Source organism: Terrapene carolina, unplaced genomic scaffold (genome assembly GCF_002925995.2).
Source record: "Terrapene carolina triunguis isolate 2854851 unplaced genomic scaffold, T_m_triunguis-2.0 Scaffold627, whole genome shotgun sequence".
NCBI classification, from domain to species: domain Eukaryota; kingdom Metazoa; phylum Chordata; order Testudines; family Emydidae; genus Terrapene; species Terrapene triunguis.
Window position 1 is genome coordinate 571,862 of NW_020664978.1, and position 25,693 is coordinate 597,554.

The 25,693-nt window shown below is 51.7% G+C and overlaps 1 protein-coding gene across 1 annotated transcript in view; it reads left to right on the plus strand.

Moving 5' to 3' along the window:
• The first annotated feature begins 12,764 nt into the window (after nt 1-12,764).
• Nucleotides 12,765-25,693, plus strand: part of MTMR14 (myotubularin related protein 14) — a 63,000-nt gene continuing 50,071 nt past the window's right edge. Inside the window, exons 1-2 of the mRNA XM_026659308.2 lie at nt 12,765-12,923; nt 13,344-13,492. Coding sequence (XP_026515093.1) covers nt 12,792-12,923; nt 13,344-13,492 — 281 coding nt within the window. The 5' untranslated portion in view covers nt 12,765-12,791. The remainder of the gene's footprint in view (nt 12,924-13,343; nt 13,493-25,693) is intronic.

Here is a 25,693-nt window from a genome sequence, read left to right on the forward strand (position 1 = left end):
CCTGTGCGGAGGCTGAGCCCGGGGGGTGGCCTGCGAGGGGCCAGGCCATGGGGGGCCCGCGGGCGGGGAGCCCTAGACGCGCCCGCTCGCTCCCACCAGCTGCAGCCGCCGCGACTCCATCTTTGCTGCCGCCTCCCTGCTCCTGTGCGCGGCGCGCTCCCGCGGCGGGGCGCGCTCCCGCGGCAATGCAGATCCGCGAGCGGGAGGGGGGCCGGGTCCCCGGCGGGCCCGGGCTCTGCGCCAGGACCGGGGTCCCGGGGCCTGTTCCCCGCAGGGCCACAGCACCCAGACCGGCGGCCCCAGCGAGGCGGGGACGGGCGCGGGTCCTTCAATGGGGGTCTTTGGGGGGGACCCTTCCAGTGCGCTCTGCCCGCCCAGGTACCCCGGGTCTGGGCTGGGGAGTCCCCTGCCAGGAAAGCCCCACAGGGGCTGGGGCTCCAGACCATGGGGAGAGGCCCAGGAATCTGCTCCTGGGGGCCGAAGGGAGCAGCTTCTGGCCGGGGTGCAGGGTCTGAGCCTCCCCCTCACCCCCACTGCCCTGCCTGCAGGCTTGGGGTGCCCGGGAGGCACTGCCTCGTGGAGAGCTCAGGTCAGCCAGACCCCTGTGGCCCCCTCCCTCGCTGCCCTGCTGCCGGGGGCAGGACCCCCAGGCAGGTGAGGCCTGGCTCTGGGTGGGGACCTGTGAGAAATGTCACCACCGCTGGGGATCCCTCCCCCCACGCTGAGCCAGGCCTGCCTAGGCCGGGGGTCCCCTACCCAGCCGTGTGCTGCAGGAATGTGTCGGGCCACAGGGGGCTGTGCCCTGCCCTCAGTGCTGACCCCAGGGCCCCAGGGCAGTGCTGGGGTGGGGGCATGTGGCAGGAGGGGCCACCTTTAAACTGCCACTAAGCTCGGAGGTCCTGACCGCCCAGAGCCTGCTGCCAGCCTGGTTCTTCCTTAGCTGCAGCATTTTCCTTGCATCCTACTTTGGCACCCTGCCCTGCTGCTAAAAGCCGTCACCTGCCAGAGCCTCCCTTTCACTGTCTGGCTGCTGATGCCCCGGACTCACTGGTGGGAAGCCCGTGGGGAGCAGGGGGAACAGCACAGGCCTTGGTGTGTGATGGGAACTGGAGTCATGGGGCAGGGCGTGCCAAAGGTCAGAGCACTGCTTGGGCACCCAGACAGCCTGTGCGGGAGGCCCTGGTGGAGCCTGGCCTGGTGTTCCAGCAGCCCTCCCCACAGGGGCGTCTCAAGCACCCCCCAGGCCGGGAACCCCCTGGCCTCTGAATCAAACGGGTCTTTTGGGCCAAAGCACAGGTCCTAATGGGACTGAATGGAGCAAAGAGAAATGTCAGTGAGTCTCGGGGAAATGAGTGTGGCTCAGGGTGGAGAATTGTTGCCCCAAGGCCTGGACTGGAAGCTCCATTATGTGTCCTTTAAGGAGACTGCCAGAAACTGTCCTGTAGGGGGCAGCATTGCTCTACTTCCTGCCGAGGCAAAGGGGCTGCACGTGGTGGAATAGGACTTGGCCCTCTTGGATTTGTTTCATTCTTATTGCGCGGAGCCGAGCCCTGGGCCATGCACCTGGTCTGGTTCAAACCGAACTAGCTCAGTTCCTGGAGGGCGGGTCCGTCAGTGGCTATTAGCCAGGATGGGCGGGGACGGGACCCCATGTGCTGGCTGTTCATCTCCAACTGGGGGGAGGGATAGCTCAGTGGTTTGAGCATTGGCCTGCTAAACCCAGGGTTGTGAGTTCAATCCTTGAGGGGGTCACTTAGGGACTTGGGGCAAAATTGGTACTTGGTCCTGCTAGTGAAAGCAGGGGGCTGGACTCGATGACCTTTTAAGGTCCCTTCCAGTTCTAGGAGATTGGATATCTCCATTAATTTAATTTAATTTAATTTAACTGCCAGGGTTGCCAAGCGTCCGGTTTTCAACCAGAATGCCTGGTCAAAAAGAGACTCTGGTCCATAGGCGTGCGCACGGGGTGTGCCAGGTGTGCCCAGGCACACCCTAATGCAGGGGTGGGCAAATGGCCCCCCTCTCCCGGCGCGGCAAGCCACGGGGTCTGTGCTCCCGGGCCGGAGTGCCCGGCCGAGTGCTGCAAGCCGCCGGCCCCTCTCCCCTGGAGCCATGCCGCCGCACGCGCAGCACTCCGGGGACCGGGGCTGCGCGCTCTCGCTGGGCAGTGTTTGGCTCCGCGGGGAGGCAGACACGATCCCCCCTCCCCTGGAGCCCTGCTGACGCACGCACAGTGCTCTGGGGGCTGGGGCTCTGTGGGGAGGCAGACACAATCCCCCCTCCCCTGGAGCCCTGCTGCCGCACGTGCAGCGCTCTGGGGGCCGGGGCTGTGTGCTCCCGTGGGGCAGTGTTTGGCTCCGTGGGGAGGCTAGGAGCCTCATCTCATGGTAAGGGGGGTTGGATAAGGGGTGGGGGCAGTCAGGGGATAGGGTGGGTTGGATAGGGGGTGGGATCCTGGGGGGTGGTTAGGGGTGGGGGGTCTCTGGAGGGGGCAGTTAGGGAGCAGGGGGGGTTGGATGGGGCATGGGAGCCCTGGGGTCTGTCAGGGGGCGGGGGGTGGATAGGGGTCAGGGCAGTCAGGGGACAGGGAACAAGGAGGGTCCTGGGCGGGCAGTTAGGGTGGGGGGGTATCTGGAGGGGGTGGTCAGGGGTCAAGGAGCTGGGGGGGTTGGATGAGTCAGGAGTTCTGGGGGGGCTGTCAGGAGGCAGGGGTGTGGAGAGGGGTTGGGGGAGGCAGGGAGCAGGGGGGGTTGTATGGGTCGGGAGTTCTGGGGGTCCTGTCAGGGGGCGGGGAGCGGTTGGATAGGCGTGGGAGTCCCGGGGTTCTGTCTGGGGGCAGGGGTGTGGATAAGGGTCGGGGCAGTCAGGGGACAGGTAGGGGGTAAGGTCCTGGGGGGCAGTCAGGGGACAAGGAGCAGGGAGGCTTAGATAGGGGGTAGGGTCCTGGGGGGCAGTTAGGGGCAGGGGTCCCAGGAGGGGGTAGTCAGGGGACAAGGTGCAGGGGGGGTTGGGGGTTCTGAGGGGGGAAGTCAGGGGGCGGGAAGTAGGAGGGAGTGTGTGGGGGCGGGGCTCCCTGGATGCACACCCAAATTAAATGGGCTGCGCACGCCTATGCTCTGGTCAGCACCACTGACCAGGCCATTAAAAGTCCGGTCGGCAGCGCAGCGGGGGCCCGGGCTAAGGGAGGCTCCCTGGCTGCCCTAGTGCTGCGCGGCTCCCGGAAGCATCCACCAGGTCTCTGCGGCCCCTAGGTGCATGGGTGGCCAGGGAGGCTTTATGCGCTGCCCCCGCCCTAAGTGCCTGCTCTGTAGCTCCCATTGGCCGGGAACCATGACCAATGGGAGCTGCAGGGGTGGTGCCTGCAGGTGCGAGTGCAGTGCACAAAGCCACTCTGCCCACCCATGCGCCTAGCGGCTGCAGGGACCTGGCGGACGCTTCCTGGGAGCTGCAGTAAGTGCCACCGGGAGCCCGCACCCTGAACCCCCTCCCGCCCCCCAATCCGCTGCCCCAGCCTGGAGTCCCCTCTCGCACCCAAACTACCTCCTGGAGCCCACCCCCCCATACCCTGACCCCCAGCCCTGAGCCCCCTTCTGCACCCCAAACCCCTCATCCATGGCTCCACCCCAGAGCCCACCCCCCCAGCCAGAGCCCTCACTCACCCAACCCTCTGCCCCAGCCCGAAGCCCCCTCCTTCACCCCTGTGATAAATAAAGTGGGGGGATAGCTCCCTTTGATCGACACCCAGCCAGCCAGCTAGCTATAAAATCCCTCTTGGTAGCAGTTCTCTACTTGCTTTACCTGTAAAGGGTTAAAAAGTCCCCCAGGTAAAGAAAAATAAGTGGGCACCTGACCAAAAGAGCCAATGGGAAGGTAGAACTTTTTAAAATGGGGAAATAAACTTTCCCTTTGTCTGTTGCTCTCTGGACTGGAGGGACAGAGCAGCTATGCTGTAAGCAGATTAAGCCCAGGTAGGATCATAAATCATCAGATCATGCTTCGAACTACTTCTCTGAAATCCACATGTGTAAGTAGATCAGAATGTTTAGCTAGACCCAATCAGGTTTATTTGCTTTATTTTGACTTGTGGATCTCCTCTCTGCTAACCCCAGATGCTTTTGTTTGCGTGTAACTTTTAAGCTGAACCCCTAAGAAAGCTGTTTTGGGTGCTTCATTTTTATAATTGCTTCTTTTACGATCTAGCAAAGCCTAAGTTCCAGATGCATTTTTTCCTTTTTGTTTTTAATAAAATTTACCTTTTTTAAGAACAGGACTGGATTTTTGGTGTCCTAAGAGGTTTGTGCATGTTGTTTGATTAGCTGGTAGCCACGGCTAATTTCCTTTGTTTTCTTTCTCAGCTCTTCCCTGGGGGGGGGGGGTGAAAGGGCTTGAGGGTACCCCACAGGGAGGAAATACCAAGTGCTCCTTTCTGAGTTCAAAGAGGGCTTTTTTGCATTTGGGTGGTGGCAGCATTTACCAAGCCAAGGTCAGAGAGAAGCTGTAACCTTGGGAATTTAATACATGCCTGGAGTGGCAAGTATTAATTTTTAGAATCCTTGTGGGCCCATACCCCCACCCCAGCCACCTGCCCCCGTCCAAAGCCCTTGCCTGCACCCCCAAACCCTTCATCCCTGGCCCCACCCCAGAGTCCACACCCCAAGCTGGAGCCCTCACCCCCCTCCTACACCCCAACCTCCTGCTCCAGCCCAGTGAAAGTGAGTGAGGGTGGGGTAGAGTGAGCAGGGACGGGGTCTCAGAGAAGGAGTGGGGCAGGGTGAGGGCATGGGCGGGGTGGGGCAGGGGTGTTTGGTTTTGTGCAATTAGAAAGTTGGCAACCCCACCGACAGTCAGAAGCTGGGAATGGGTGATAGGGGATGGATCACTTGATGATTCCCTGTTCTGTTCACTCCCTCTGGGGCACCTGGCATTGGCCACTGTCAGCAGACAGGATACTGGGCTAGACAGACCTTTGGTCTGACCCAGTCTGGCCGTTCTTATGTTCTAATGAAATGCCCGCTTGCACTGCTCCAGTCCTAGAACCGCTCTGTGTCTATCCCCAGTGTGCACTGTGTGAGGGCAGCCAGGGCTGCCGGGTGGCATCCGTCACAAAGGGGTGAATACCCAGCCCAGGATCAGGGTAGCACAGTACAATCCTGGTCTTTCCCACCGTTCCTGGGCAAGGAGGGAGTCCGCCACATGAACCCCTCTGCTAGCTCCACACACTCCCCCGTCACTCTTGGCTGTGGATCGATCCTCCCAGGCCATTCACACAGCTCTCACTGCTAGTTCTGAGCCTATGGTCTTAATCTTGTCTGGCATCTTTTAATTACAAATGATACAAAGCTAAAACAGGCACTGAATGGGCCCATGGACAACGGGGAGTCCTTGCTCGGAGACTCGGCAGTGCATGTTCCTTGGTTAGTTTGGATTCTGTGCAAGGAGGGGCCTGTCTTCCCCTGGTTTCTGTCAGTGTTTTGTTTTCTGTACAAAGTATTTTACTTTGCAATGGTTTCAATTTGTTTAAATATTCAAGTGTTTGGCCTAAAGCAGCTGGGAATCCCCACTGGGTGAGCATGGTCAGTGACACGAAACATTCAGTTCACATCACCCGAGCGCTCTGCTATGTACAGCAGAGGGGCCTTTGTTACGCTCTCAGCAGAGCTATTTATATACTGACTGTGTTCGGAGCGAGTGTCCTTCCACCCAGCGTAAGGCACAATCTGCTACGCTAAAAGGGAACGAGCCAACCCCTCCAGACTTACCCATCCCTGAGACTAGAACCACAGTCCCTGATTAATCACAGCAGCTACACGTTTCTGTACATCTCACTGAGTGCATTTCCCAGGGAGGCTCACAGTCCCTGGGGAAAAGTCCCTCCCTTGCCATGCAGGGAGAGTCAGCAGCTGCTCCAGGAGCCTGTCAGTGGAGGCGGCTGGAAATCTGTGCAGGGAGACAGGCGCTCAGGGTCTGAAAGAAGAAGATGGGGCACTCCGCATGGCTTACGCGACTGTCTCACCTCCCGTGATTCCATTGGGTCTCCCTAAAGCCTTGCTGCTGTTTCAGTTGGATACAGGATTCTTGCACATGGCTGCCTGTTCTGAACTGCGGTGAGATGCTGAGCAGCTGCCATGTTTCCAATGGCTTTTGGGGGGTTGGCCAGGGGCATTTCTCCTGGGCACTGAATCTGCTGTTTGAGGGGGTACACTTGTCTCAGGGCTCATAGGGGCTCCTGACTGGCATTTCCCATGATTTCTTGAATTCCACATTTACCTCTTTTATTTTGTCTTTATGACCCTTGCCAGGGCATAACCCTCCTGCAGAAAGGGGAATAATTAGCCAATACTGGTGCTGTCCCCCCACACCCCCATTATGAAAGCAGGAAAGTGACCAGAAATGTATAGGGGAGAGCTCAGAATGAGTCACAAAGTCTGATGGAATCTGTGGAGAAATTTTCTCTAACTCCAGTAGAATATTTGTTTAAAATGTTAGTGAGACAAAATGCTTGTCCTGTCCCTGTGTCAGTGGCCAGAGGTCTGGCTTGGGGCCTGGGAATGTGCTGCCATTGGAAAGGGAATGCCCTGGGTTAGCAACGAGGAGTCAGGTTTGCCACTTCTGTGGTTATCCTGTCTATGTTGCTGGGTTCCTTTCTGCTTGCTGGGGATGATAGAAATGAAGTAATTGGGATTCCTGGCATGTTCCTGGGTGCTTAGAAGTTCTGGATCAAGTGGGGAGTGAGAGGTCAGGTTGCTTGTGACCCCAAGTGCGTATGCATTATCATTAGTCTGTATTTACATGATCACATGCTAGGTTTTGTACAGGGCATCAGCCCAGTCAGTGTACAGGTGCTCCCTCAATGGGTGACTAGTCCATATTTCGCTTTATGCTTCTCATTCAGTGTGTGGCCCCCAGGCCATGTGTGCTGCACACATCCTAATCCTCCCCTGAACACAGAATTACTACTTTCCTCCTGGCCACTTTGACGGGGCTCCTGGCTGCAGGGCCTGAGAATCTCACAAATACTAACGAATGTCTTGTCCCAATGCCCTCAGGAGGTAAGGTGATGTTATTCCCATTTTACAAAGGGGAACTGAGGCACAGGGAGATGAAGGCCAAAAGTGTCCACTAATTTTGAGTGCCCAGTTGAGACAGCTAGAACTTCACTTGGCAGACCACTTAGCACTTTATATGTTCAGACTCTAAAGACTAAATTCCGACTCTTAAAAATGTACATTTGGTCTGTGTTTGAATGGCCGGGCTTCAATTTAACAATCAATGATAAATTCCAATAACTCAAGTTATGGTGTTCTAGAAGAACTCTGAAAATGTCATGGACAGACTGAGTAACCAATGACAGATCATTGGGGACGACTGGAGCTCAGCAAACACTAGTCAGGTCTGATGGAAAGAGATTTGAGTGGCAGGGCACAGCTGACGAGGTTCGGGGGCAATGCATGTTGATGGACGTTGGAGGGGAAAGTTGATGGCAGAAAAAGAATTTCTGGGGTGGATCATAAGAACTGTTTACCCACAGAAAGACTAGCAAAGGATCGCACAGAATGGGCTACCATGGGGGCAAGCAAACCTCCCTGTGACAGGGGTTCTGGGTCAGAAGTTGACAGTACCTGTCACTCAAATCCCCACCAATATAGGTTAATTGGGGTCTAAACAGAGGATCAGCTAACAAGTGGAGCCATAGCTGAAGGGCTGATTAAAGGGGAGCAACCCAGCAGCTGGGAGCAGAGAGGAAGGAAGCCGGCGGGCAGGGGAGGGAGGAAGGCAGAGCTGACTGCTAGTACTGCTCCATGCCCCCTAGGAGCAAGAGGGGGAGCTGGCTGGGACCTGTAAATAGCACTGCAGCCAATGGCCTGCTGGTGCTGGTGGTCTGGAGTGAGTGTGGCAAGGAAAGACTCTCAGGGCCACCCCGTGCCGCTCCAATCATGCAGACACAGCAAGAGTCAGGAATAGAACCCAGAAGGCCTAACTCCCAGCCCCCGACCCCAGAGCTGCCTAGAACCCAGCCGTTCCGACTCCCAGACTCTTGCTCAACTGGCCATTCTTCTCAGTAAGGCGACTGCTGCAGCAGCAGAGGTGTGACTGGCACAATGTCCGATGAACTCACGCTCCGAGTTGGACAATGCAAGTCACAGGAATGGTGCACAGTAGCAGGAGGCCCTAGGCACAGGCCTCGTTAGGTTTGGCTGACAGCTGTACAGTACTTGTATGTGCTGGAGGTGAGGGAACAGGGAGTGGTGGCCCAGAAGCAGTGAGTGACCAGGAAGGACTTGTAGGAGATGAGCACCGTTGCAGGGGTATCGTGAGAAAAGACACAGGAAAGTGGGGAAGGGCCAGAGTCTCGCTTGCCCTGTGCCTAGCGCTGTCGTTGCTAGCCAGTGGAATGGCACTTTCCCACCAACCTGCCCTTTTCTGTGCAGAGGTGTAAGTGACTGAGCTGGGGGGAGACGGCAGAGCACGGCGTGAGGGTGGCCTTGTGCAGAGCCGTGGGTGGCATCTGGCTCCTGAGAGCTGCCCCCATGAGTGCCCACCATGAGCTCGGGCAGACTGGCTGATTTGATGGAGGAAAGAGAAGCCCTAGCCCCATCTGATGGCTAAATTCAGCATCCAGGTTTGAGAGGGACGGGAACGACTTGCTACCAGGGGCAGGAGTCTGCACATGGACCAAACTCTGCAAGGTCCCACTTGCTTCACGCAGGCTCCAAAATATGACCTGCCAGATTCTCACTTTCGCTGTGGCCTTTGCCCTGCTCTGGCCATGCAAAGGGACTTTAACACAACTGTAAATTACATTGGGTCTGCCACAGCAACATAAAGGGCCCAGCATGTCCTGGACGTTCTGCAGCACCTAAGTGGAGTGGGCAGCAAGCACTATTGTGATGCGGCCACGGTCAGGGGCTGCAGGCGGTGCCACCATGGGGCGGGGCCTGCACAGACAGCGAGGAGGAAAGGGGAGAGGGAAATGCAGGCAAGAGCTGAGCAAGGGAGAAGGCCCCAGACCGGAGTGGAGTGCAATGTCCCTGAGCCTTCTCCGCTGTATTCCAGACCCAGAACTTCGGACTGGAAGAAATCCTCCCCCTCCTAGGCCGTGTGCATTCTGGTAGCAGGTGTGTTAGGGCCGTGTATGTGTCCGGGCAAGCCAGCTGGGTACCTGAACACCGTGGCTGTGGGGAGGGGACCCCACTGTGCCCTGGAAGAGACAGACGGTGGGGATTGGCCTGTGTGTAATGGCAGGCTTGGCTGCTGCTTGACTGACCTGGTTCCCAGGTAGCCCGTCTGCAGGACTGCTCACCAAGAGGGCACGTGGGAACCCATGGGAGGCGGCAGCCCTGTGGGACAGTCTGCGTTTGGTTATTCAGCCCATTTACCATGCTCTCCCTGCACCCCTTCGATGAGCGGCATGTGTTTGTGCCCTCTGGAGCCAGTTGACTTTGCTCTGCCCCCTGGAGAGCCCCTTCCCTGTGAAGTGTAAATGGAGAGAGGTTCTAAGCTCATCTGTATCCCTGGCAGATGTCTGACTTGTCTCGCTCTCAGGCCTTGTCTACACTACAGAGTTTTGTCGGCAGAAGTTATACCGCTTTAATTAAAACCGCTGTTGCATGTCCACACTAGCTCCTTGTGTCAGCAGAGCACAGCCCCACTAACAGGCCTTGCATTGACACAGAAAGCAGTGCACTGTGGTAGTGATCCCACTGTGCAACTGGCCGCAGGGTGCTTTGGGAAGGGTTTGCAATGCCGCATGGGGCAGGTTTCTCAATCCCATCATTCCAGGGGCATCCTACTAGACTGTCAGCTGCTTTTTCAACTGAAATGTGCATGTGGGAGAGGAGAGTGGTGTGTCTGGGGCAGGGGAGACAGCAGGCTGACCGACTTATCCTGAGATAGGGGAAGGGGGACGGACACACACCCCATGTCAACTCCCGGCTCTGCTCGGCGTCTCTCCCAAAGCAGCCCGCTCTGCCTGCCTGTGGTTCTGGGATTCCCTCCGAGTTCTCCCACAGCCTCCTCAGCTGCCGGAAGCAGCATCCTGAGCAGCTCTGTGAGCTCTCAGCGCTGAGAAATGTCAACGCAGCACAATACCCCACCCCAGCAGCAGCAACAGTCTGCCTGCCCCTGTGTTCCTAGTGCACGGCAGAACAGGAGGATTCCACATTAATGATTTGTTCTTTGGTCCCTGCAACTGGAGCAGCACCTCAGCTGTCAGACACTTCCTGGGAGCTTTCAAAGGGGAGGGGTGCATGCCTGCAGGGCAGCAGAGATCAAAACAGTGAGCAGAGCGGTCACAGCAGGCATTGTGGGATACTGGTGGAAGCCAGTTCTGTCGACAAAACAAACGGTAGTGTCTACACTGACACTTTGTCGCTTTAACTTTGCCGCAAAAAGCTCTATGCCTCTCGTCGAGGTGGTTTTGTTTTGTCGGCAAAACAGCGGAGTTTTGCTGCCAAAAGTAGCTTTGAAGTGTGTACGCCTTCCCTGTTTTGTCGGCAAAAGGCAGCTTTTGCTGACAAAACTTTGTAGTGTAGACAAGAACAACAAGGAGTCCGGTGGCACCTTAAAGACTAACAGATTAATCTAAATCCGGACTCCTTGTTGTTTTTGTGGATACAGACTAACACAGCTACCCCTGAGTGTAGACAAGGTTAGTGTCACAGCCTGGATGCTCCTGTACACTGCTGCCTCCTCGCTCTCGCAGCCAGTACACAGATTAGGACAAACTCCTGCTTTTTTTGCTGCATGTCAGAACCACTCGCTCGAACTGAAGCCTAGTGAAGCATGAAAAGCCTTGACAAAACGGTTCATCTGACTCCTGCAGGACCCCGTGCCAGGCCTGGCAGCTGCTGTGAGCGTCTGAGTATTTCAGCACAGCTCAGACAAGCCAGAGACAAAACAGCTGGACATGTCAGATCTGCCCTGATATGGAGGCATAATGATGTGACGAGACGATCTGCAGGGTGGGGAAAGGCTGGAGAGAGCAGCCTGGAGGCCTCCCAAGGGCAGCCACTCTGGCCTGGGGGTGAAGTAGTATGGCAGGCAACGCTGACACAGGACAAAGAGGCTCCCCATCCCTTTGTGTAATTGGGCTGCAGCAGAGGCAGGGATGTACATGCTGGCAGTTGCCAGCTCCTGAACCAGCAGCACCCTGAGCTTACTTTCTTTCCAGGCTGGTCTACATTAGAAGTGCTACAGCAGTGTAGCGGCAGTGCGTCTGGTGAAGATGCTCTATGCCGAAGGGAGACAGCTCCTGTCGGAGAAGTGGTCTCGATGGGAGCGGCAGTCCACAGACCTACCGCAGAGGTGGGTGTAACTTACATCACTCAGGGGATGGCTCAGTCAGAGTTCTACTTACACCTGGTGGAATTCTTTGCCATTGCGCATGCGCAGAATTTATGTCCCCCACAGATTTCTTTGCTTCCCTGCAGAAAAATGACTTTCTGATGGGGAAGCAAAGGGAAGCCACAAGAGCAGTCATGTGACCCTCCCCAGCAGCATGTTTTGGGTGCCCAGGGCAGCCAGCAGAGAGGTAAATCACCGTGGGGCAGGGAGCGGGACTGGGGAAGACCCCGCTGGCGGCTCTTACCCTGCACTGGGCTCAGCTGCTAGTCCTGGCTGGGCTGGGGAGGATGGGACTTCCTCTTCCCTGCATGGCTTCCGGGGCTGTGCCGGACCCACCCCCAGATTTCTCCCCTGGCTGCAGGAAGCTCTGCCCACTTCCCTCCCCCCACCCACCTGCTTCCTGCACCCATCGCTCCTCAGCTGTAGGGGGAGGGTGTACAGGGAGTTGCTCCCCCATCTGCCCAACCCCCCTGCCCCCAGAACCCCCCCCCGAGGAGCCACCTGCACCTGGAGCCCCACCCCACTGAGCCCCACTCCCCCAGCATCTGCCCCCCCACTGAGCCCCCCCAGCCAACCCCCCCCCACCAAGCTCCCCCCCAGCCAACCTCCCCCCAACCACCTTCACCTGGACCCCCCTGCAGAGTCCCATTACTGTTGCACCCAGAACCCCCCAACAACCCCGTGTGCATCCAGATCCCCCTGCACCCGGATCCCCCCCTGAGCCGCCCGCACCCAGACTGTCCCACCCAGAACCCTCTCAACCCACACCTAGGTCCCCCCACGCTAAGAGCCCGCCTGGCTGCCCACACCGGTGCACTGGCACGGAGGGGCAGGGCCCTGGGGTGTTTCGGGGCAGGCCGGGTCCTTGGGCGGTTACAGGGGCGGGTGCAGCCTGACCGCGGAGTCCGTGTCTGTGGGGGGGGGGGGGGGGGGGGGCGCGCCCGCACACCCCCCCCCGGTGCCGGGGGGGGGGGGGCCTGGGCGCCCCGTGACAGGCTGCAGCCGCCCCGGGGATTTCACAAAGAAGATTTGCAAAATGTGAAACTGTTGCGCGCGGAGTAACAGGGCCGCCCCCGGCCCCGCCCCCAGCCCCGGGGCGAGCAACCGGCCACGCCCGAGCCGCGGGGCCCAGGGGCGGGGGCGGGCTGGGGGGGCTCGCGCAGGCGGGGGCGGGGCAGGAGGAATCTGCTCAGAGGCCACGCGGGGACCCGGCCGGGCGCGTGCGCGGCTATAGTGGGAGCGACGTGCTCGAGTCGCGGCGTCGCGATGTGATGACGTCACGCCCGCGCCCGGAAGGGATGGTGCCTCCGTGTCCCCCTCCAGGCAGCGGATTGGCTGGGCCTACTGCGAAGTTCCGGTGCGCGCTGTGGCCCCGGAAGTGGGGAACGGAAGCCGCCGGGTGGCCGAGTGCGGGGCCGCGATGGGCCGGGAGCCGTGAGCGGGCGGGGATGGCGGGGGCCCGGGGCTGCCCCCAGGCGGGCTCCGGGGAGCGGGCTCTGGCCGAGCTGCTGCTCGAGTTCTCTCGGGCGCAGTATCGGGCCAAGGACGGGGGCGGCGGCGGGGCCGGGAGCAGCGCGAAGGTGAGAGGCTGAGGCCAACCCGCCGCGGACCCCGCCGCCCGCCCCCAGCCCGCGGGAGGCCCCGCTCTCCCCTGCCGGCACCTGAGACCCCCGCCCCCCGGGTCGCGCCGAGACCCCCGAGAGACCCCCCAGCCGGCCCCGAGACACGTCCCGTTTCCTGCTCAGCCCCTGGGAGCCCCCCCCTTTCCCGGCTGTGCCGAGACATACCCGCGGGGACCCCCCCCCGGTTTCCCTGGTCTGAGAGCCCCTGACACCCTCTCCCCCTTCTGGCTGGGCGAGCCCTGAAAGCACCTCGCCTCCAGCTGGGCCAAGCCCCGCCAGCCCCCTCCTGGCTCGGGCAAGGCCTGTGGTGGGGAGGATAGCAGAGGTGTCCTGTGCCTGAGCTCCAGCCCCTGAGCTGTAGATTTGGCTGTCTTGCAGGTGGAGAGGATTGAGAAGCGCTGCCTGGAGCTGTTTGGCAGGGACTATTGCTACAGCCTGATCCAGAATGTGAATGGGGAAATTTGTGGCCACTATCCCCGGCAGATCGTCTTCCTAGAGTACGAGAGCACTGACAGGGAGCGGAACATGTAAGTAACTCCTGCCCCGCCTCCCTCCTTCCTGTCAGGAGAGCTGGCTGCAGGAGAGCCATACAAAACTGCCCACGCCCTGTCTCACCTGCAAGACACACAACCGTGGTTCCAGGTTGAGTAGCTCCAACAGGTGGCATTTCCACAGAGGGCTAGCTAGTCTTCTCGTCTTCCCTGCATGACTGGGCTCTTAAGAAGCATGAGAAAACTGGAAATGCACTCTTTGCAGAGCTATAGTTGTGCCTGCACTCCTACTGGATGCATGAACTCCCTATTTTTAGCTAGACAGGTCACCCGCTAGGTTACTTTTGTCCTATGGAACTGGGATCTGTCTCTGCACCTTAGTGTGAAGCTGGCAGTGCTATTAGGATACTTTGTTCTAGTCCCTAATCTTGTGGAGCTTTGCCGTCTTTCTGGTACTTTCAGAACAGCTGCTGCCTCAAACTCTTGGGCTTTTCTGCAAGAGAAGAAATAAGCTAAATTTCTTCAGTTTGCTGGATGGGAAAAACAGAATATGTTGCAAGGCAGCTTTAGGTGCATAAGTTATGGGTGGGCTAATTTTTTCACGTTACACTGTCTGGTATAGGTATGGCAGCATCCTTCATATTTATATAGGGATGAATGCACTCTTGGTGTTCAATAAATGTTACTGGACTTTTGACCCCATTTTTGGGGATGAGGCTGAGGTAAAGAGTAGGAGCAAGGGATGAGCATGCTCTGAGCTGTGTTGTGCCACTGACTGTGTGAGTAAGAAACTCATTGTACTTTGGACTGTACTTTGGGCTGAGATCGTGTCAGATCTCATCACCGAGCACGGTTAGGCTCTGAGGTCCCAAAGTGTGAATTGCTTTCAGGCAGTCAGCAAGCTGCTCTCTTCGTATGTGCAGTAGGTTTGTTATGGCTGGTGATTTAAGTTCCATGGTATTTGTGCTGCCTCATCAGATGACTGAAAATTTTCAAACATGAAAATTACTCAAACTTTTATAATGTGTTTTTGGACAATCATTTGCTGATAAAACTTGTTCGGCTTCTGGGATTCGTGGATTGGAGAGGCTAATTTAGACACACATGAGCCACATATAACAACCCAAACTCCGTGCTTTTATTTGCAACATATTAGTGAATCAGCTTACTATATGTTGGAAACCATTGGTTTTGACTTAAGTTATAAAGCTTTTGAATAGCCTGTGTGTGGCATGTGCAAGAGAGCTCCATTAAGTCTGGATGTGAGCACTTCCTGAGAGGCACTGTGCCTGCATAGAAAGTTTGGCAAGTGACCACTGTTGAATGGATAGAATAGACTGGTTGTGCTTTGCAAAAGTTATAAGTTAGCTTTTGCCTGATTTACTGACTTTCTGGTCTGAAACTTTAGCTTATTGTTTTGAAAACAAAACAGTACATTTTCTTTGCAAATTTAGAAGTCCACTCAGCCCTTTGTGAGGCGTTGTATATAAGTAGAAATAAAAGAATATTAAAAATCAATCTTTATTCGCTTTAGTACATACCTGCACAAAACTTTTACTTGATTCTTAGTTTCAGTCTCCTGTGGCAGAATGGAGATTGTGCCACTATAGAGTCTTGCAACGGTTGATTTAGGATTTCCTGACAGTTAATTCCACATGTAAACATACAATCTACGTTTGTCTCAAATCTGTTCACACCTCTGATCAAACAATAGATGCACCCCCCACACTCAGTGAGTCAAAGCTGAGCGATGAGAAGAGGGCCAAATTCGTGCTACTCCTGTCCCCAGCAGCCATTAAACCAACATAGTTGGCTCCCATAGCAGAGCTGACAGACCCCAACTGAAGGGTTAAGACCTGGACCATGGTGCATTCAACTGCCTACCATCAGAGCAGCCCCTACATTGCTGTAACTTATGTCAGGCCCGGCCCAGATAACGGAGCTGTAACCAGCCGCCCACTGTGCTCTCCTGTACTCAGTCAGTCTTGGTGCAGGTCAGAATCTGCGCCACTGTCTCCCCCCTTGCACACATCTCCCTGAGTATTGTAGATAGTCTGTGCTTGTACTTTATACACAGGCCACCTATTTGCCCTTAGATTTGTTTTGTTAAGTTATTATCTCCTCTTACCTTTATTTTTATTCTTTTCTAAACAAAGAAAAACTGGACTGTAACACTGAGTGGTGCAGTTAAACGCACGGTGGAGGAAGCATTTCACTTGCTGAGCAGAGTTTGATGCAAGCTGACACAAATCCAGCAAAGCGCTTAAAAATTAAGTACGTGCTTAAGCATGTGAGTCGCTCCATTGATTTCAGTGGAACTATTTGCATGTCTGAAGTTAAGCATATGCTTAAATTCTTGTCTGGATTGTGCCCAGAATGCTCATGTCTCTAGTGTTGTACCCTATTGTCTCCATGTATTTATGTTTAAGAACAAAATACAGAATCTTTCCACATCAGTAACATTATTGTACTTGGTTGGAAACTTTCGGACTAAAGTCTTACACAAATGTTTTAAAGTTTATATTGTATGGTGGTCTAGCTTGACATAACTTATTTAAACTTTTAAAAAGGCTTTGACAGGCCCCACACAAGAGACTGTTGAAGAAACTAAATAGTCACAGGGAGAGAGGCGAAGTATCAAGTACTGTCATGGATCAAAAACTAGGAAAAGAAAATAAAGGTCAATTTTACTTCCTGGCAAAAGTTTAACAGTTGAGGTCTCAAGGTTCTGTGTTAGGTTTGGGGTTTATTATATGAATGATCTGAAAACGGAGGTGAGCCGTGAGGCAGCAACTTGCAGATAAGTTATTAGGTTAGACAAATCAGGAGAGGACTGAGGAACTTCAGAGGGACCTAACCAAACTAGATGAATGGGCAACATAATGGCAAATAGCAACAGAGAGTCCTGTGGCACCTTTAAGACTAACAGATGTATTGGAGCATAAGCTTTCGTGGGTGAATACATGCATCCGACGAAGTGGGCATTCACCCACGAAAGCTTATGCTCCAATACATCTGTTAGTCTTAAAGGTGCCACAGGACTCTCTGTTGCTTTTTACAGATCCAGACTAACACGGCTACCCCTCTGATAATGGCAAATGAAATTTTAGTGTTGATAAATGCAGAGTGTTGCACAGAGGAGGGAAAAATTTAATTACCCAGACAGCTTCCAAGGTTCTAAATTAACTCTCAATTTAGGCCATGTCTACACTACAGTGGCACAGCTACAGCAGCTGTCACTGTAGTGCGTAGTGTAGACACTTCCTTCAGTGGTGGAAGGGATTTTTCTGTTGAGGTGGATAAGCCACCTCTCTGGGAGGTGGTAGTGAGGTTGAGGGAAGAATCCTTCTATTGGCTGTGCTGCATATACACCAGGGGTTAGGTCCAACTAACTACATTGCGACGTAGCAAGGCTGACCTAGTTTTTGGTGTGGGCCAGACCTTAGAAAGGGACTTGGGCATCATTGAGCCGACATCTTCATTGACTTCTCTCAAATGTGCAGCTGCAAACAATGTTCGGGTGCATGAGGAATGAGAGAGAGAATACCATGGAGAATATTTAAGTCTGTGTTTGACTGAATTTCCCTGAAAAATTGCTGGGTTTTAAAAAAGCAACTGTTCGGGTTTTATTCTTTTTAACCCAAATTTTGCCAGTATTGGATCTCCTCGCACCTGTCTCTCCACCTCAGCGTCCCCACTAGTTGACACAGTACACATACTCAGAGGAGGGGAACTCCCAGTTGGCAGCTGCTGCTGCGTTGTGGGGGAGCAAGATCGGCAGGGCCCAGGGTCTCAGCAGCTGAGTGGGGGAGAGAGACAGCCCCCATCCGCTTTCCCTGCTGGACAGAATCCCCTCCTAAGAACATACGAACGGACATACTGGGTCAGACCAATGGTCCATCTAGCCCAGTATCCTGTCTTCCCGCAGTGGCCAATGCCAGGTGCTTCAGAGGAAATGAATACAGCAGGCAATCATCAAGTGATCCATCCCCTGTCACCCATTCCCAGCTTCTGGCAAACAGAGGCTAGGGGCACCCAAGCATGGGGTTGCATCCCTGTGTGACGCAGTAGGGAGCGGGGTGGATTGACGTGGGAATGTCTTTTAGTTTTGCTGGAACTGTCTGCATGGGGGATGGGAGAGCAGAGGATGACTTCAGGTGAGGGACGGTACCTGAGCCAGGAAGGGGGTGCGGAGTCGACACCTTTTCCCGGGAAACTCGACAAAGGGAGAGGGGGAGAGAGCCTGCTGGAGGAGTTTTTTTTGGTTTCAGTTTTGGGCTGGCTGGGAAGAGGCAGGGAACCCAAGTCTGGGGTCTAAGATCCTTGCACCCCAGAGGGACCTGGCTGAGGGGTCCTGGTTGTACCCACAAGCCCGGCTTGGGACTGTGTTCCTGTCGTCTAATAAACTTTCTGTTTTACTGGCTGGCTGAGAGTCACGGTGAATCGCAGGAAGTGGGGGGTGCAGGGCCCTGACTCCCCCACACTCCGTGACACCCTGACCATCTTAGCTAATAGCCATTGATGAACCTATCCTTCATGAACTTATCCAGTTCATTTTTGAACCCAGTTGTGCTTTTGGCCTTCACAACATCCCCTGGCAACAAGTTCCTCAGGTTGACTATGTGTTGTGCGAAGAAGTACTGCCTTGTGTTTGTTTTAAACCTGCTGTCTATTAATTTCATTGGGTGTCCCCTGGTTCTTGTATTATGATAAGGGGTAAATAGCACTTCCCTATTAACTTTCTCCACACCATTTATGATTTTATAGACCTTTATTATATCCCCTTTTAGTTGTCTCTTATCCAAACTGAACAGTCCCAGTCTTTTTAATCTCTCTTGATATGGAAGCTGTTCCATACTGCTAATAATTTTTGTTGCCCTTTTCTGAACCTTTTCCAATTCCAATATAGCTTTTTTTGAGATGGGGCGACCACATCTGCATGCAGTATTCAAGATGTGAGCGTTCCATGGATTTATATAGAGGCAATATGATATTGTCTGTCTTATCTATCCCTTTCCTAATGAATCCCAACATTCTGTTCGCTTTTTTGACTGCCGCTCTGCATTGAGTGGATGTTTTCAGAGAACTATCCACAATGATTAAATTAGCTGGTCACAGCTAATGTAGATCCCATCATTTTATATGGATAGTTGGGATTATGTTTTCCAATGTGCATTACTTTGCATTTATCAACATTGAATTTCATCTGCCATTTCGATGTCCAGTCACCTAGTTTTGTGAGGGCCCTTTGTAACTCTTCACAGTCTGCTTTGGACTTAACTATCTTGAGTAGTTTTCAAAGTAGCAGCCGTGTTAGTCTGTAGCCGCAAAAAGAACAGGAGTACTTGTGGCACCTTAGAGACTAACAAATTTATTTCAGCATAAGCTTTCGTGGGCTACAGCTCACTTCATCAGATGCATAGAGTGAAACACACAGACAGAAGATATTTATACATACAGAGAACATGAAAAGGTGGAAGTACGCATACCAATTGTAAGAGGCCAATCAATTGAGATGAGCTATCAGTAGCAGCAGAAGAAAAAACTTTGAAGTGATAATCGAGATGACCCATAGAAGGTGTGAGGAGAACTTAACATGGGGGAAAAAAATTCAATTAGTGTAATGATTGTAATGGATTTTTTACCTTTAGTCCTTTTGGTATGATGTCCATCTGTTTGCATTTGGAAAGGAAGATGATGTCTGTCTGTATCTGTTTGGATCTTGAGTAGTTTTGTATTAGCTGCACACTTTGCCACCTTACTGTTTACCCCTTTTTCCAGATCAATGATGAATATGTTGAATAGGACAGATCCCAGTACGGACCCTTTGGGGACACCACTATTTACCTCTTTCCACTGACCACTTATTCCTACCCTTTGTTTCCTATCTTTTAACCAGCTACTGATCCATGAGAGGACCTTCCCTCTTATTCCATGACAGCTTAAATTTTTTATATTAGTATTGTCTTTTGCTAGTTGCTCTTCGAGTTCTTTTTTGCCCTGCCTAATTATACATTTACACTTGACTTGCCAGAGTTTATGCTCCTTTCTATTTTCCTCAGTAGGATTTGATTTCCAATTTTTAAAGGATGCCTTTTTGCCTCTAACTGCCTTGTTTGCTCTGTTGTTTAGCCACAGTGACACTGTTTTGGTCCTACTGCTATGTTTTTTAATGTGGGGTATACATTTAATTTGAGCTTCTATTATGGTGTTTTAAAAAAGTTTCCAGTTTCCATGTAGCTTGCAGGGATTTTGCTCTTGTGTTTGTCCACTTTCCATTTAATAAGCTGCCTCATTTTTGCATACAGTAGAACCTTACGAACACCTCGGGAATGGAGGTTGCTTGTAACTCTGAACAAAACATTTTGGTGATTCTTTCAAAAGTTTACAACTGAAAATTGACATAATACAGCTTTGAAACTTTACCATTAAGAAGAAAAATGCTGCTTTCCCTTTATTTTTTTAGTAGTTTACGTTTACCACAGTATGGTATTGTATTTGCCGTGTGTGTGTGTGTCTCTCTCTCTCTCTCTCTGCTGCTGCCTGATGATGTACTTCTGGTTCCAAATGAGGTGTGTGATTGACTGGGCAGTTTGTAACTCTGAGATTCTACTGTAGTTCCCCTTTCTGAAGTTAAATGCTACTGTGCTTCTTTGGTATTTTCCCACTCACAAGGATGTTAAATTTAATTACATGATGGTCTCTATTACTGAGCAGTTCAGCTACATTCACCTCTTGAGCCAGGTCCTGTGCACCACTGAGGACTAAATCAAGAATTGCCTCTCCCCTTGTGGGTTCCAGGACTAGCTGCTCCAAGAAGCTATTATTAATGGTGTCTAGAAGGTTTATCTCTGCATCCTGTCCTGAGGTGACATGTACCCTGTCAACATGGGGATAGCTGAAATCCCCCACTATTTTGAGTTTTCTGTTTGTACAGTCTCTCTAATCTCCCTGACCATTTTACAGTCACCAGCACCATCCTGGTCAGGTGGTCGGTAGCATATTCCTACTGCTCTACTCTTATTATTCAAACATGGAATTTCTATCCAGAGAGATTCTGTGGTACAGTTTGATTCATTTAAGATTTTTACTATATTTGACTCTTTCTTTCACATATGGTGCCACTCCCGCACAAGTCCAACCTGCTTTGTCATTCCTACATATTTTGTTCCCTGGTATTATCATGTCCCACTGATTATCATCATTTCACCAAGTTTCTATGTTGCCTCGTTTAATATCAGGCACTCAAATTCACCCATATTAGTATTTAGACTTCTAGCATTTGTATATAAGAACTTATAAGATTTGTCCCTCTTTAGTTGTGTGCTATTGTGTGATGTAATTGAAGGGGGCTCTTTTTCATTTGACTGTTTCTCTTCAGTTCCATCCTATCAACTTGTATCCTCTCCTCTTTACTACACTATGGAGAATTCCCATTAATAGAGCTTCCCCTAAAGGATGTGTCTGTCTGAACCATGTGCTCCTCTGTACCGGTCGGCTTTCCCCAGCCCTTAGTTTCAAAACTCCTCTACGACCTTTTTAATTTTACATGGAAGTAATTTGGTTCCATTTTGTCACTCTTGACCCTGGCCCTTCAATGCAGCCCTGTCCTCACTGGAGGAGCGGGATGGGCAAGGAGCTGGGTCCCAGCAGTCGAGACTCTCCGCCTCCCCCTCCCCCCCTTTGCTTCTTAGAGAGACGGAGCAGGCAAACAGCACTTCAGGAAAAGCTTTGAAGAAATTCCTGGAGCAAGGTGGAAGGGCAGTTCTGGTTTTCTAGCCTCCCAGCAATGTGTGTGTCTGGGGAAGATTCCCAGGGAGGAGAGCTTGTCGACAGTGGGATGTTTGTGTTGGTGGAGCTGAGTGGGGCAAACTCTGGCTGTAGGTTAGCTGCACCAGAGTGATCTACCCTAGTGCAAGTCACTCACCATTAATGCTGTGCCCTAGATTGGAGGGCTACACTAGTGCACTTACATTAGAGTGCAGAAAATCTCCAGTTCAGGCAAGCCCTCGGCCTTCCACAACAGCATATTATACATCTCATTTAGCCCAAGGGCGGTTGTTTTGAGGTACAGGACGGGATGGTGTGGGTGCAGTTCCAGGAACAAGTGTGCTTGATTGGACAGAGTTGGTGAAGAGGCACTGGTGTTCTGAGCAGTGTCACCTGCTGTGGCATCTCCCCTCAACTTTGTGCCTAAAGTCAGGCAAGCTGGAGGTTATCCCAGAAACTACATGAGTTGGACTAAACGCTGTGGAGTTGGAGGCTCTAACAGATGGGCCTAGGAGAGCTAAGTTCTTATTGGTCATACCTCTGGAAAGCACCCTGACTTGGATGTCTGCTAATATGGAAGTTATGTGGAAGAACCGAATGTTAATAGATGAAATTTCAATTACAACTTTGTTACAGCCTATTAAATAATCTCCAGACATAGGCTGCTGTTGATGGTGAACTTTTTAATAGTGATTGGACATGACTGAGGTGTGTGTTTTGTAACATGTTAGTCTTGTGGGGAAGAAGTGAGATAAATGCTTTACATTTGTAGAATGAAATAAGAGCACTGAAAATGGTGGCCGTGTCCATAATTGGATAGGCTAGAAAGGAAAATATTGAGTACTCCTAAGGGCAAGTCTACATGACAAAATGAAGTCCACCAAAGTTATGTTGACATTCATCAACCACAACAACTGAATTGCTTTTGCCTGTCCACGCTGCGCTCCTCGTGTCGGCGGTGCACGTCCTCACCAGGGGTCCTGGGAATCTGGATATAGCAGCGCAGCTGCTGATGGTTAATTCCATACAGTGCTACCCTGTTTCCCCGAAAATAAGACATCCCCCGAAAATAAGACCTACTTCCAGTTTTGCCTCTTGCTGTAATATAAGACATCCCCCGAAAATAAGACCTCCCCGATAATAAGGCCACCCCGGAATATAAGGCCCCAAAGCTCCAGGAAAAATAAGACCTCCCCTGAAAATAAGACCTAGCGCATCTTTGGGAGCAAAAATTAATATAAGACACTGTCTTATTTTCGGGGAAACACGGTATAGAGGAGGGCCAGTAGCTTACAACTGTTACGATTGAAGAGACTTCTCTGTTTAAAGGAGAATTCTTGTAAGGGCTCTAAAACCCCTTTGCTTACTTGCATTGTCTTGAAATTTGGTGTGCCCCAGGGGAATGCAAGGTAGGATTAGAGATCCAAATTTGGGGTCATTTGAGCAAGTGGTTCCTGAGACACAACCTCAGAAAAAACAGGTTTTCGTTTTGTGCGCACCTAGCTTCTAAATTTCTAATGACTTAGGGAAGGGAGGGTGATCTGGAAATAGTAGGGGGAGGGTTATATGTTGTGTGGGTGTGGTGAGGGCGGGAAGAGACACCAGTCTTCTCTCAGATGCTTAAAGTTCTTGCAACCACCTTGTAAGCAAACGGTCAAGTTCTTGGGACATAACCCACAGATGAGATTTCTGCCATTGGACCTGTTAGCAACTGCATGCTCCCCACACTTCAAAGCACAGTGGTTATCCCCACTCCATTAGAACAAAGTGCACTGAGGGAGGCAAAAAGAACAGGAGTACTTGTGGCACCTTAGAGACTAACAAATTTATTAGAGCATAAGCTTTCGTGGGCTACAACCCACTTCTTCGGATGAGGGAGGCAGGCACCTAGCAATCAGCTAGCGTCTTTGTGGCTTACTGGGTGACTGGGACTCAGAAAACCAGGGCTGTGTTCCTGGCTCTGCCACTGGCATGGAGGGTGACTTTGGTGAAGCACTTCATTTCTTTGCCTCAGTTTCCTCATCTGTACCACAGAGATGTTTCCATCCTTTGGAGCGACTGATGAAAAGTGCTATACAAGGGTTAGGTATTATCAACTGGCCACAGCAGAGTCTCAGTTGCAGACCTCCAAGAGAATTACAACTGCCTAAATATCCGCAAACTTCTACCCACAACACGCTTTCTGTTATAAAGCTCCCCCTCCCCCGCCACAAAAAAAAAACCAACCACAAACCACCCACCTAGGAAATTCACTCGCGACAAACATTGTAACATACAGTTAAGGTTGTCCAATGCTATATTGTACCCTTCCAGAAGATTGAGTTGAGCAAATCTCAAACCTCTGAAAACCAGGACATACAGAGTGAATGTAGACACACAACCTTAACTCTACCCTAATTGAGGTAATGCCCCAATGTGCTCATAACACATACTTGGAATCTGCCTCTGCCCTGTACTGAGCAGCAGGTACCTCACCTGTCCTATGCTCAAATAGTCAGCGTACTCCACAGACAGTACACCATATCTGCTAATTGTTACAACCCTGTCACCCTTGTGTGCACAATGCCATCTAACACTACTTTCACTTAGCCTTCATGAAACCCACAGACCATGCTCCTCTCCCACCTAACTGCTGCCAAGCCCATGACTTACATAGTACAGTGCACGAGGCTTACTGGATCTCTCAAGGTACACATGTGCCTCTTTCCTTTCATCTCTGTCTCCCCCACCCACACGAGGGGGTCAGGAAGAGGGATTCACACACATACTGCCCCCCAGATCACCTCATATCATAGTCCCAGCTCTTCGATCTAATACCTATACCTAACACAGTGAATGCAGCTGGAGTGCATGCAGATTACTGCCAGTGGCCACTGCCAGCTCCAGTGGGGGCAGAGTTAAGGTTGCATAAGCATTTACCTTAACTCTGTATTTCCTGGTTTTTGCAAGTTTGTTTTGCTGAGCTCGACGTTCTGGAAGGGCATGAGAGACCACCGGGCACCTGAGCTCTGCATGAACAAAGCTTTTTTTTGGTCTGTGAAATTAGTTCCTGGCTATGTGAATTTTCACATTACACATCCAGTTTAAACAAGGCGCGCTATGGACTCTTTTAACGTATAAGAACATAAGAACAGTCATACTGGGTCAGACCAAAGGTCCATCTAGCCCAGTATCCTGTCTACCGACAGTGGCCAATGCCAGGTGCCCAGAGGGAGTGAACCTAGCAGGTAATGATCAAGTGATCTCTCTCCTCCCATCTATCTCCACCCTCTGACAAACAGAGGCTAGGGACACCATTCCTTACCCATCCTGGCTAATATCCATTAACAGACTTAACCTCCAATTATTTATCCAGTTCTCTCTTAAACGCTGTTGTAGTCCTAGCCTTCACAACCTCCTCAGGTAAGGAGTTCACAAGTTGACTGTGCGCTGTGTGAAGAAGAACTTCCTTTTATTCGTTTTAAACCTGCTGCCTATTAATTTCATTTGGTGACCCCTAGTTCTTGTATTATGGGAATAAGTAAATAACTTTTCCTTATCTACTTTCTCCACATCACTCATAATTTTATATACCTCTATCATATCCCCTCTTTTTCTCCTTTTTTCCAAGCTGAAAAGTCCTAGCCTCTTTAATCTCTCCTCATATGGGACCCTCTCCAAACCCCTAATCATTTTAGTTGCCCTTCTCTGAACCTTTTTTAGTGCCAGTATATCTGATGAGGCGACCACATCTGTACGCAGTATTCAAGATGTGGGTGTACCATCGATTTATATTAGAGCAATAATATATTCTGTCTTATTCTCTATCCCCTTTTTAATGATTCCTAACACCCTGTTTGCTTTTTTGACCGCCTCTGCACACTGCATGGACAATTTCAGAGAACTATCCACGATCTTTTTCCTGATTTGTTGTAGCTAAATTAGCCCCCATCATATTGTATGTATAGTTGGGGTTATTTTTTCCAATGTGCATTACTTTACATTTATCCACATTAAATTTCATTTGCCATTTTGTTGCCCAATCACTTAGTTTTGTGAGATCTTTTTGAAGTTCTTCACAGTCTGCTTTGGTCTTAACTATCTTGAGCAGTTTAGTATCATCTGCAAACTTTGCCACCTCACTTTTTACCCCTTTCTCCAGATCATTTATGAATAAGTTGAATAGGATTGTTCCTAGGACTGACCCTTGGGGAACACCACTAGTTACCCCTCTCCATTCTGAGAATTTACCATTAATTCCTACCCTTTGTTCCCTGTCTTTTAACCAGTTCTCAATCCATGAAAGGACCTTCCCTTTTATCCCATGACAACTTAATTTACGTAAGAGCCTTTGGTGAGGGACCTTGTCAAAGGCTTTCTGGAAATCTAAGTACACTGTGTCTACTGGATCCCCCTTGTCCACATGTTTGTTGACCCCTTCAAAGAACTCTAATAGATTAGTAAGACACGATTTCCCTTTAGAGAAAC